We start from the raw sequence: 12,931 nt of genomic DNA, 5'->3' as shown, positions 1-12,931 counted from the left end.
AATCATCAAAATTAAATGAAATAAACATTTGAATGCATCAGTCTGTGTGCAATGAATAAATATAATGTACAAGTTACACCTTTTGAATGCAATTACTGAAATAAATCAAGTTTTTCAAAATATTCTAATTTACTGGCTTTTACCTGTATATACACACACACACACACACACACACACACACACACACATATATACATACACACACACACATATATATACAGGGTTTCCCCTAAAATGCCAAGATCTCTGTGGCGGTGGAGGCGTGGTTATGGGCGTATTACTATGACGTCATCGAGTAAATACATAACTTTCTATGACGATATGATTTTCTTTACAAAAGGCTCAAAAATTCATACATACATTTAAATCAAATCTGTTATTATTAATTTTATTAACATCTTTTCTTCGTAGTTTTGCCATATTTTCAATTGTTCCTGCTTTTTGTACAATGTACTTTGTAGACATTTTTTCCAAGTGTTTACAGACTTTTAATTACTTTTTAAATTAAAAACAACTAGCAACAAATCTAGCATTTTCTTCTGGTGTTATTATAAAATATACTTGTGTTTAGAGACGCTTAACGTTTGTCGTGTGATGTCTCTGACGATAGAAGAGAGCTGCAGCGAGCATCTCGTCACACTTGCTTAGCACTGTTGCTTAAGTTGGACTTTCTCTTCTTAAAAGTCGCCACTGTCCTCCTAATATTTGCATATTTTGAAGATGGCTGTTGGCGGGTATATCTGAAATATATTAAAATTACGTCCTGATCGCAGACATGCTGACAAAGCTGCAGACAATGCCGTGTGTTTTGCTTACATTCGGTTTTGGAGAGTGGTTTTTGGTGATCAAAGTCTTTTTCCGGTGGTCAAGTTTTCGGTACATCACTTGTCAATAGTGCGCAAATAATAGGCTATATATATAAATTCATACAGTAATGATCAGCTAATGTTAATGTTTTATGTTCGTGTGGGTTGGATTTGATGTTATTTTTTCCAATGTTTGCAAACACACCGTCCGTGCCTGAAAGGTGATTGCGTTGAATGAGGAAGTGTTCTTGTGTGTCCGGCGGAAGTGCGGACTCACGAAACGAAAATGTTGGAATTGTGCCGTGCCCATTTGTTATCATAAGATTGGTAAAAAAAAAAGTTAAAAATAGCGTCAGACTCTATGTGATTATGTGATTTCTTCTTGGAGCTACTATATATTTTAATACTTTAATTTGATTTCAAGTAAAAAAAACAACAACCCTATTTTCAAGGTTTGGCGGTAATAAAAATGCTGTGGCTGTCCGCCACATTCAATTACATTAAGGGGAAACCCTGTGTATATATATATATATATATATATATATATATCCATCCATCCATCCATTTTCTACCGCTTATTCCCTTTGGGGTCGCGGGGGGCGCTGGAGCCTATCTCAGCTACAATCGGGCGGAAGGCGGGGTACACCCTGGACAAGTCGCCACCTCATCGCAGGGCCAACACAGATAGACAGACAACATTCACACTCACATTCACACACTAGGGCCAATTTAGTGTTGCCAATCAACTTATCCCCAGGTGCATGTCTTTGGAGGTGGGAGGAAGCCGGAGGACCCGGAGGGAACCCACGCAGTCACGGGGAGAACATGCAAAGTCCACACAGAAAGATCCCGAGCCCGAGATTGAACCCAAGACTACTCAGGACCTTCGTATTGTGAGGCAGATGCACTAACCCCTCTTCCACCGTGCTGCCCTATATATATATATATATATATATATAGGGCAGCACGGTGGATATATATATATATATATATATATATATATATATATATATATATATATATATATATACACATACAGTATATATATATATATATATATATATATATATATATATATATATTACATACATACATATATATATATATTTTACATACATACATACATTATTACATACTACATACATACATATATATATTTTACATACATACATACATATATATATTTTATATACATACATACATACATACATACATATATGTATATATATACATATATGTATATATGTATATATATATACATATATGTATATATATATATATATATATATATATATATATATATATATATATATATATATATATATATATATATATATATATGGGTGTAACAATACACAAAAATTTCGGTTCGGTACGTACCTCAGTTTAGAGCTCACGGTTCGATTCATTTTCGGTACAGTAAGAAAACTACAAAATATACATTTTTGGGTTATTTATTTACCAAATTTGTAAACAATGGCATAACATACATATACAAACAGGGTCCATTGCCAGGGTTAATGTGATCAACATATATAAAATAAAAAATAAATAAGATAAGGCTCAGAATGGTTTCTTAACAAAACCTTTCTACATATTAAGTGCTTTTTTTGATTGATTGATTGAGACTTTTATTAGTAGATTGCACAGTACAGTACATATTCCGTACAATTGACCACTAAATGGTAACACCCGAATACGTTTTTCAACCTGTTTAAGTCGGGTTCCACGTTAATCAACATTAAACTGCCTCAAGTTGTTGCTCAGATTAAATAAAATGACAAAACTTTTCTTCTACATATAAAAAGTGCAACATTAAACAGTTTCAAGTCAACTCAGCCTCAGATTAACTTTTCTTTCACCCCCCCCAGCCTGGCTAACTTGGCAATAAGAGGATATATGGGCTTATTATTCTTCCACCATATATGTGGGTCAAAATCTAGTTTTTAATGCAATATGGTCTTAAATCTGCTGCTATAAAAACATTTGTTATTGCTTTAGCCCTGCTTGAATGCGGTGGTGACGCTTCAAATGGGTTAGCATTTTTGACATGTTGTCAGAAGCAGCTGCTGAACAATGTCGGCAAACCTCCGTCCTCCATTGTGCTATCACACCGCAAGCCGAAATGTTCCCAAACGGGAGGTCTTAACGAGGCAAGAGGGTCTTCCAGCTCTGGCTTTTATATGTTGTCGTAGCCCGGTCGTTGCTAGCATGCCGTGTCTTGTGCCTCGGTGTGCATTGTTTACACAACGTGCGGTACGCTACTTAATATGTTCATGTGGAAACTCGTTCGGTACACCTCCGAACCGAATCGAAACCCCCGTACCGAAACGGTTCAATACAAATACACGTACCGTTACACCCCTACATATATATATATATACAGATTGGGGCACCACGGTGGAACAGGGGTTAGTACATGTGCCTCACAGTACGAAGGTCCTGGCTTTCTGTGTTTGCATGTTCTTCCCGTGACTGCTTGGGTTTCCCTCCGGGTACTACGGCTTCCTCCCACCTCCCCAAAGACATGCACCTGGGGATAGGTTGATTGGCAACACTAAATTGGCCCAAGTGTGTGAATGTGAGAGTGAATGTTGTCCGTCTATCCGTGTTGGCCCTGCGATGAGGTGGCGACTTGTCCAGGGTGTACCCCGCCTACCGCCCGAATGCAGCTGAGATAGGCCAAAGGGACAAGCCGTAGAAAAATGAGTGGATGGATGGATGGATAGATATATACACTGTACATATATACATGAATGTATACATATATACATGAATATATATATATATATATATATATATATATATATATATATATATATATATATATATATATATATATATATATATGTTGTTTATTTTTTGTTTTTTGTTGTTGTTTTTAGGGCTGCAACAACTAATCAATTAAATCGATTAAAATCGATTATAAAAATAGTTGGCGATTAATTTAGTCATCGATTCGTTGAATCTATGTTATGCGCATGCGCAATTTTTTTTGTTTTAATTTTTTAATTTTTTTTATAAACATTTATTTATAAACTGCAACATGTACAAACAGCTGAGAAACAATAATCAAAATAAGTATGGTGCCAGTATGCTGTTTTGTTTTTTTTCAATAAAATACTGGAAAGGATAGAAATGTAGTTTGTCTCTTTTATCCGATTATTAATCGATTAAGCGAAGTAATAATCGACAGATTAATCGATTATCACATTAATCGTTAGTTGCAGCCCTAATATATATATATATATATATATATATATATATATATATATATATATATATATACATACATATATACATATATATGCACATGAATATATGTATATGTATATATTTATACACATATATATACACACACATACACTATACCAAAACATATCTACACACATATAAATACTGTACATATGTACATACTAAGGATGTCCCGATCCAATATTTGGATCGGATCGGTCGCCGATATTTGCCAAAAACTGCGTATCGGCAAGGCATGGGAAAATGCCGATCCAGATCCAGTTTAAAAAAAAACCTCCGGTCCGTGTTTTCCAACGCACCGATTTAAATAATACATTTCACTTTTCTGCTGCTCCCTAATTTCTGTTCCGTATTTTCCAGCACACCTTCAACACATCCACAAGTCTGTGGATTCTCACGCAGTTGCTTTTAGCTGCTGGCATTACACGACAGGCTCTTCTCACTCTTTCCTGTGTCTCCCTCTCACAGACAGCAAGCGCACCTTCTTACACACGTCACATACTGTCACGTCATACGTCACATACTGTCACGTCATACGTCACATACGTATACGCCCTCTCCCAGCAGAGAGGTAGCAGCATGGCTAACGTTAGCTGTGATGCTAGCGCAGCCGTGCGGCAACATTCCCTCTAAGGTGCGCGCCTGTGCAATTGCGCAGTGCTCAAGCGTCCTCTGCGCACGGCAAATCTATGCCACGCACAAAATCAAATAAAAAAATAAGCGCATAACAATTTTCGACACACGGACACGACAGAGAAAACAGTTTTCGTCATCATTGTTCAAATATTGTAACGTCTGTCGAGACGCTTATCTCCATTCGGTGCCACACGTCCACACCTTCAAAATGCCGAGGCAAACATTTACAGATCAACACCGTATGAAAAAAATTTTGATTTTTTTAGTTGTGATTTCCTTCTCTGCATGAAAGTTTAAAATTAGCATATATTAATGCAGTATGAAGAAGAAAGTTTTAATGTAGACACATAGAATCATTATACTGCTGTGATTATATGCATCAAGTGTTCATTCAAGGCTAAGGCAAACTATCGTGAATCGCAATATGCCCTTAAAATATCGCGATATTAAAAATAAGGCCATATCGCCCAGCCCTAGTTCAATGATGCCATTTCCGTTTGTCATGTATAATTTTGTCTATTTGTGTTTATCCTTGAATAAACAGGTCAGTTTCTTGTTACCAACCATTGTGTATTATTCAAACTCCCCTAATTCAGCTGACTAGGATGGATGGATAGTTGTCATCAAGAGTACTAAAACGCTTTTCAACACGATTCTGACAACTAAGTAGGCTAAATAACTTTAAACTTTAATACATGCTCGGATAGGCCAGTATCGGTCAGTATCGGTATCGGATCGGAAGTGCAAAAACAACATCGGTATCGGATCGGAAGTGCAAAAACCTGGATCGGGACATCCCTAATACATACAGGCCCTGCGATGAGGTGGTAACTTGTCCAGGGTGTACCCCGCCTTCTGCCCGAGTGTAGCTGAGATAGGCTCCAGCGCCCCCCGCAACCCCAAAAGGGAATAAGCGGTAGAAAATGGATGGATGGATATATACATACACACACATACATAAACACATGAATATCCATCCATCCATCCATCCATCTTCTTCCGCTTATCCGAGGTCGGGTCGCGGGGGCAGCAGCCTAAGCAGGGAAGCCCAGACTTCCCTCTCCCCAGCCACTTCATCCAGCTCTTCCCAGGGGATCCTGAGGCGTTCCCAGGCCAACCGGGAGAGATAGTCTTCCCAACGTGTCCTGGGTCTTCCCCGTGGACTCCTACCGGTCGGACGTGCCCTAAACACCTCCCTAGGGAGGCGTTCGGTGGCATCCTGACCAGATGCCCGAACCACCTCATCTGACTCCTCTCGATGTGGAGGAGCAGCGGCTTTACTTTGAGCTCCCCCCGGATGGCAGAGCTTCTCACCCTATCTCTAAGGGAGAGACCCGCCACCCGGCGGAGGAAACTCATTTCGGCCGCTTGTACCCGTGATATTGTCCTTTCGGTCATAACCGAAAGCTCATGACCATAGGTGAGGATGGGAACGTAGATTGACCGGTAAAATGAGAGCTTTGCCTTCCGGCTCAGCTCCTTCTTCACCACAACGGATCGATACAGCGTCCGCATTACTGAGACGCCTGTCGATCTCACGATCCACTCTTCCCTCACTCATGAACAAGACTCCGAGGTTCTCACCCTTTTCCGGGTGAGAACCATGGACTCGTACTTGGAGGTGCTGATTCTCATCCCAGTCGCTTCACACTCAGCTGCGAACCGATCCAGTGAGAGCTGAAGATCTTTGCCAGATGAATCCATCAGGACCACATCATCTGCAAAAAGCAGAGACCTAATCCTGCAGCCACCAAACCGGATCCCCTCAACGCCTTGACTGCGCCTAGAAATTCTGTCCATAAAAATTATGAACAGAATCAGTGACAAAGGGCAGCCTTGGCGGAGTCCAACCCTCACTGGAAACGTGTCCGACTTACTGGCGGAAATGCGGACCAAGCTCAGGGAGCGGACCGCCACAATCAGACAGTCCGATACCCCATACTCTCTGAGCACTCTCCACAGGACTTCCCAAGGGACACGGTCGAAGGCCTTCTCCAAGTCCACAAAGCACATGTAGACTGGTTGGGCAAACTCCCATGCACCCTCAAGGACCCTGCCGAGAGTATAGAGCTGGTCCACAGTTCCACGACCAGGATGAAAACCACACTGTTCCTCCTGAATCCGAGGTTCGACTATCCGGCGAAGCCTCCTCTTCAGTACACCTGAATAGACCTTACCGGGAAGGCTGAGGAGTGTGATCCCACGATAGTTAGAACACATCCTCCGGTTCCCCTTTTTAAAGAGAGGAACCACCACCCCGGTCTGCCAATCCAGAGGTACCGCCCCCGATGTCCACGCGATGCTGCAGAGTCTTGTCAACCAAGACAGCCCCACAGCATCCAGAGTCTTAAGGAACTCCGGGCGGTTCTCACCTACCCCCGGGGCCTTGCGACCGAGGAGCTTTTTAACTACCTCAGCAACCTCAGCCCCAGAAATAGAGCCCACCACAGATTCCCCAGGCACTGCTTTCTCATAGGAAGACGTGTTGGTGGGATTGAGGAGGTCTTCGAAGTATTCCCTCCACCGATCCACAACATCCGCAGTCGAGGTCAGCAGAACACCATCCTCACCATACACGGTGTTGATAGTGCACTGCTTCCCCTTCCTGAGGCGGCGGATAGTGGTCCAGAATCGCTTCAAAGCCGTCCGGAAGTCGTTTTCCATGGCTTCCTCGAACTCCTCTCATGTCCGAGTTTTTGCCTCTGCGACCGCTGAAGCCGCACACCGCTTGGCCTGTCGGTACCTGTCCTATGCCTCAGGAGTCCTATGAGCCAAAACAACCCGATAGGACTCCTTCTTCAGCTTGACGGCATCCCTCACCGCCGGTGTCCACCAACGGGTTCTAGGATTACCACCACGACAGGCACCAAATACCTTGCGGCCACAGCTCCTATCAGCCGCCTCGACAATAGAGGTACGGAACATGGTCCACTCGGACTCAATGTCCAGCACCCCCCTCATGACATGTTCAAAGTTCTTCTGGAGGTGGGAATTGAAACTCTCTCTGACAGGAGACTGCCAGACGTTCCCAGCAAACCCTCACAATGCGTTTGGGCCTTCCAGGTCTGTCCGGCATCCTCCCCCACCATCGCAGCCAACTCACCACCAGGTGGTGATTGGTAGAAAGCTCCGCCCCTGTCTTCACCCGAGTGTCCAAAACATGAGGCCGCAAATCCGATGACACAACTACAAAGTCGATCATGGAACTGCGGCCTAGGGTGTCCTGGTGCCAAGTGCACATATAGACACCCTTATGCTTGAACATGGTGTTCGTTATGGACAATCTGTGACGGGCACAAAACACCACTCGGGTTCAGATCCGGGCGGCCATTCTTCCCAATCACGCCTCTCCAGGTTTCACTGGCGTTGCCAATATGAGCGTTGAAGTCCCCCAGTAGAACGAGGGAATCACCTGGGGGAGCACTCTCAAGTACTCCCTCGAGTGAATCCAAAAAGGGTGGGTACTCTGAGCTGCTGTTTGGCACGTAAGCGCAAACAAAAGTCAGGACCCGTCCCCCCCACCCGAAGGCGGAGGGAAGCTACCCTCTCGTTCACTGGGTTGAACTCCAACGTGCAGGCTCTGAGCCCGTCGCTTCTCACTGCTGGCAACGCCAGAGTGGAAGAGAGTCCAGCCCCTCTCGAGAGAACTGGTTCCAGAGCCCTTGCTATGCGTCGAAGTGAGTCCGACTATATGTAGCCGGAATTTCTCCACCTCGCGCACTAGCTCAGGCTCCTTCCCCCCAGCGAGGTGACGTTCCACGTACCAAGAGCTAACTTCTGTAGCCGAGGATCGGACCGCCAAGTGCCCTGCCTTCGGCTGCCGCCCAGCTCACATTGCACCCGAACTCTATGGTCCCTGCTATGGGTGGTGAGCCCATTGGAGGGGGGACCCACGTTGCCTCTTCGGGCTGTGCCCGGCCGGGCCCCATGGGTACAGGCCCGGCCACCAGGCGCTCGCCATCGTGCCCCAACTCCGTGCCTGGCTCAAGAGGGGGGCCCCGGTGACCCGCGTCCGGGCGAGGGAAATCTGAGTCTCGGTTCTTGTATTTCCATAGAAGTCTTCAAGCTGCTCTTTGTGTGATCCCTCACCTAGGACCTGTTTGTCTTGGGAGACCCTACAAGGGGGCATGGAAGCCCCCGGACAACATAGCTCCTAGAATCATTGGGACACGCAAACTCCTCTTCCAAGGTAAGGTGGCAGCTCAGAGATACATATATACAAATATACACACACATATACATATATACATATATATATATATATATATATATATATATATATATATATATGTGTGTGTACACACACATATATATATATATATATATATAGCTATGTATAGATACATATATATTAGTTATACATATATAACAATGCATTTGTGCACCATAAAACCCTGCGTTTCCTTCAATAGACACCTGGCAAGCTATGCAGTGAGGGGGGAAAACAGCGACCATCATTTTAACCGTTTCTAATGGAGAAACACGTTTTGGCAATCAAGCGTGTGTTTACAAGAAGAGGCAACAGGGCAGGGGCTGCTCGCTTCCAGCTTGTGTTGCATAACAGCTGTAATTTAAAGATGGAGGAGTGCCATCTGCAGCATCATCACAATGAGGCGGTCACCGCCATTTCAGAAGATGCAACCCTCTTTAAACATTAAAACAAATACATAAAAAAATATTGATACAAATTATAATTAAAAGACATGGGCAAATGGGGCACTACCCCACCCTGTGTATGCGGATGCAGCTAAACGGATCATAATAGCAAAGCAACAGTGACAGGACATTAACGATTGTTACTATATTTTGTGTTTGATTTAAGTGTTATTCGTGTGTTACAGCTGTTGGTAGTGGTTTCAAAGATGCACAGGTTGTCAACGCCGAATGAATGGAAAACCCTGCTAAGCTAGCTAGCATGCATGGTCGACTCACCCATGTCGACAGGATGCTTGCACCAGGAAATAAACAGTGGTGTGGGTGTTGAATCTGTCCAGGGCACTTGTTGACAAAAAGAGCGTTAAAAGACCAGACAGTTCAGCTTACTCAGCTCGGCCTGGCTCGACTCGGCACGCCCCTCAGAACGTGATGAAGTTAGCCTACCCTGTTAGCATCCACAGCTATCGGCAGCTTCTTGCTAGCTAGGGCTAGGATTCTTCCAGGAAAATAAATAACAGCACCCGTTATGTAAACTGTTATTTTATACCTCTAATGTCCTCTCATTTCCACATAAAGGGTGAATATTCATTTTAGTAATAAGGACATATTCATAGGTACACTAGTGTTAAAGTAAAGGATGGCAAGGCAAGCTTCCGATTAAACCTTCAAAATAAACTACTGGTGAGGTTGATCGAGTTCCGGGTAAACAGTCAAATGAAAATCGGAAACTACCTTACAGAATAAATGCAGCAATAAAGCAGAAACTACATTATCCTCTTTAAGTATTCTGAAAAAAAATAACACCCGGAACTAAATGTAAAAAGCATAGACATCATATTCGTAGACACGGCATTGGCTGCTGGGGCGCAAGAAATTCGGCAGCCATCTTGAAAGGGGCATCAACTTGTATTTCAGCAGCAGAAACAACAAGGAAAAACGCGACGCCTCATCATTGTTCTTGCTCAGTTTGTGAATCGTGGAAAACAGGGGATTACTTTTCACAACTAAGAGTGAACATTACTATTGGTTGTATTTTATTTTACATATTGTCATTTAGTAATCAGTAAGCAGAAATACTTACAATAAAGTAAGGATTGGGTTAGCCTAATTAATAAAAATATGTACATATACAGTAGATTGTTTAGTACTGATATTTAAGAACATCGATACGTAATTTATGTTTCATAATGAGAATAATTTATACATACTATAGAAGTAAATAAAGTAAATATAACTAGAGATCTCCGATAATATCGGACTGCCGATATTATCGGCCGATAAATGCTTTAAAATGTAAAATTATCGGTATCGGTTTCAAAATTATAGGTATCGGTTTCAAAAAGTAACATTTATGACTTTTTAAAACACCGCTGTGTACACGGACGTAGGGAGAAGTACAGAGCGCCAATAAACCAAATAATATCTACGGCTTTTCACACACACAAGTGAATGCAATGCATACTTGGACAACAGCCATACAGGTCACACTGAGGGTGGCCATATAAACAACTTTAACACTGTTACAAATATGCGCCACACTGTGAACCCACACCAAACAAGAATGACAAACACATTTCGGGAGAACATCCGCACAGTAACACAACATAAACACATCAGAACAAATACCCAGAACCCCTTGTAGGACTAACTCTTCCGGGACGCTACAATATACACCCCCCGCTACCCCACTACCCCCCACCTCAACCCCGCCCACCTCCACCTCCTCATGCTCTCTAAGGGAGAGCATGTCCCAAATTCCAAGCTGCTGTTTTGAGGCATGTTAAAAAAAATAATGCACTTTGTGACTTCAATAATAAATATGGCAGTGCCATGTTGGCATTTTTTTCCATAACTTAAGTTTATTTATTTTGGAAAACCTTGTTACATTGTTTAATACACCCAGCGGGGCATCACAACAAAATTAGGCATAAAAATGTGTTAATTCCACGACTGTATGTATCGGTATCGGTTGATATCGGAATCGGTAATTAAGAGTTGGACAATATTGGAATATCGGATATCGGCAAAAAAGCCATTATCGGACATCTCTAAATATAACTATAGATGTCAACATTGTGTATGCTGAAAGATTAATTTATAATTTTTGCTTTTGCTTAACTCTTTTGGGCTTTGCTCACAGTTGCCTTATTTTATTTGGACTCGCTGAGTTGATGCTTTTCGAAACACTCGTAGCAAAAATGTGTTTTAAGAAATACAAATAATACCAAGAAAATTCTTGAACTGGAAACACTCAACGTTAAAAGTCTATCGAACAAACTTTTAAGAAGTGATCACTGCAAACTCGCGCATTCTTCGATGCTTGCTCCCTGAGTCTGAGTGTGTGCTGTTTTTTTTCGTAATCGTATTGTAAAATCTTGCACTCTTTCGCCCTTCTTAATTACCTCTTGAGGAACTCTAAATAAACTTTTATCCTTTTCACGATTTGAACTGTTCGTACAATCAAAAACAATGCAAGCATAGGGGATTTTTCTTCGAGAAAGGCTAAATACCGCCTTTTACCCATTGAGAACAGACACTGGCTTGACATCCACGCATATTTAATGAGCTGGGCGTATGTCTATGTACGTATATGTTGTCTGTGGTTAAAAGCGGCTGGCAAGTGGGTTGGAAATGACGTCACGTCTGGTTGTTGATATAATAATAATATTTAATTGCGATTAATCACATTGCTTATAGTTACCTCATAATCAATTGTGATTAATCGGAAATATAAGGTTTGATTTTTTCAATCTTTGATAAGTGTACCTCAATAAAATGCACACACAAAATGGGAGCAGATAATTTGTTTGATTTATGTATCCATCCATCCATTGTCCCTTTTGGGATCGCAGGGGGTGCAGGAGCCTATCTCAGCTGCATTCGGGCGGAAGGCGGGGTACACCCTGGACAAGTCGCCATCTCATCACAGGGCCTGATTTATGTAAATGTCTAATTTTTTTTATTAAACATTACACTACTTTTTTTCACACCTCAACACAAAATTGACACAAAAATATACGCACTCGTACATACACAGACAACAAGACAGTTTCCACCTGGGATCTAATAAATATGTAAAATATAATATAATATTTTATATATATAGAGAGAGAGAGTAAACAATATAGGTTGTATTCAGTCCTGTGGCTTTTGAACGGAAGTAAACAAAGTGGTAGGACACCGAACCAATATGGAAGCTGTGTAGCAAACCGAGTGCAAACTATCTGAGTATCGCGGGAAGTCCCCCCGGCCCCCCAATGGCACCCCATGGAAGACTTCCCACTTGAGCAGTCTTGGGGTGATACTCTGCACTCGGCCTGGGACCAAGTGATTTCTATTGATGGTCAGCTGCTGCGCCCGGAACAGCGCGGGTATTCCCTCACTTTGCTTTAATCAGGATAGATTATATAGAGTGAGTCGTGACACTCAAACAGGAGAGGAAATCACCCAGTTGTTGGTACCAAAACGCCGTCGGGAAATGGTTTCCAAGACACTTAACCGAGTAGTGGTCCGGTTCTATTGGCCAGGCATCAGGGCAGACGTGTGCCGCTGGTGCGTGGCCTGCTCGGACTGCCAGG

At 42.5% G+C, this 12,931-nt stretch overlaps 1 protein-coding gene across 2 annotated transcripts in view; it reads right to left on the bottom strand.

The window, feature by feature from the left end:
* rap1gds1 (RAP1, GTP-GDP dissociation stimulator 1) overlaps window positions 1-10,105 on the bottom strand; it is an 83,905-nt gene extending 73,800 nt beyond the window's left edge. Inside the window, exon 1 of one of the 2 annotated variants that reach the window (XM_061961164.2) lies at window positions 9,630-10,105. In XM_061961164.2, coding sequence (XP_061817148.1) covers window positions 9,630-9,633 — 4 coding nt within the window. In that variant the 5' untranslated portion in view covers window positions 9,634-10,105. The remainder of the gene's footprint in view (window positions 1-9,629) is intronic. The other variant, XM_061961167.2, reaches the window with a different exon arrangement.
* Window positions 10,106-12,931: the final 2,826 nt, after the last annotated feature.

This window comes from Nerophis lumbriciformis, linkage group LG05, assembly GCF_033978685.3.
Source record: "Nerophis lumbriciformis linkage group LG05, RoL_Nlum_v2.1, whole genome shotgun sequence".
Taxonomy (NCBI): domain Eukaryota; kingdom Metazoa; phylum Chordata; class Actinopteri; order Syngnathiformes; family Syngnathidae; genus Nerophis; species Nerophis lumbriciformis.
The sequence above is the reverse complement of the archived record's forward strand: the minus strand, read 5'-3'. Positions and strand labels throughout refer to the sequence as shown.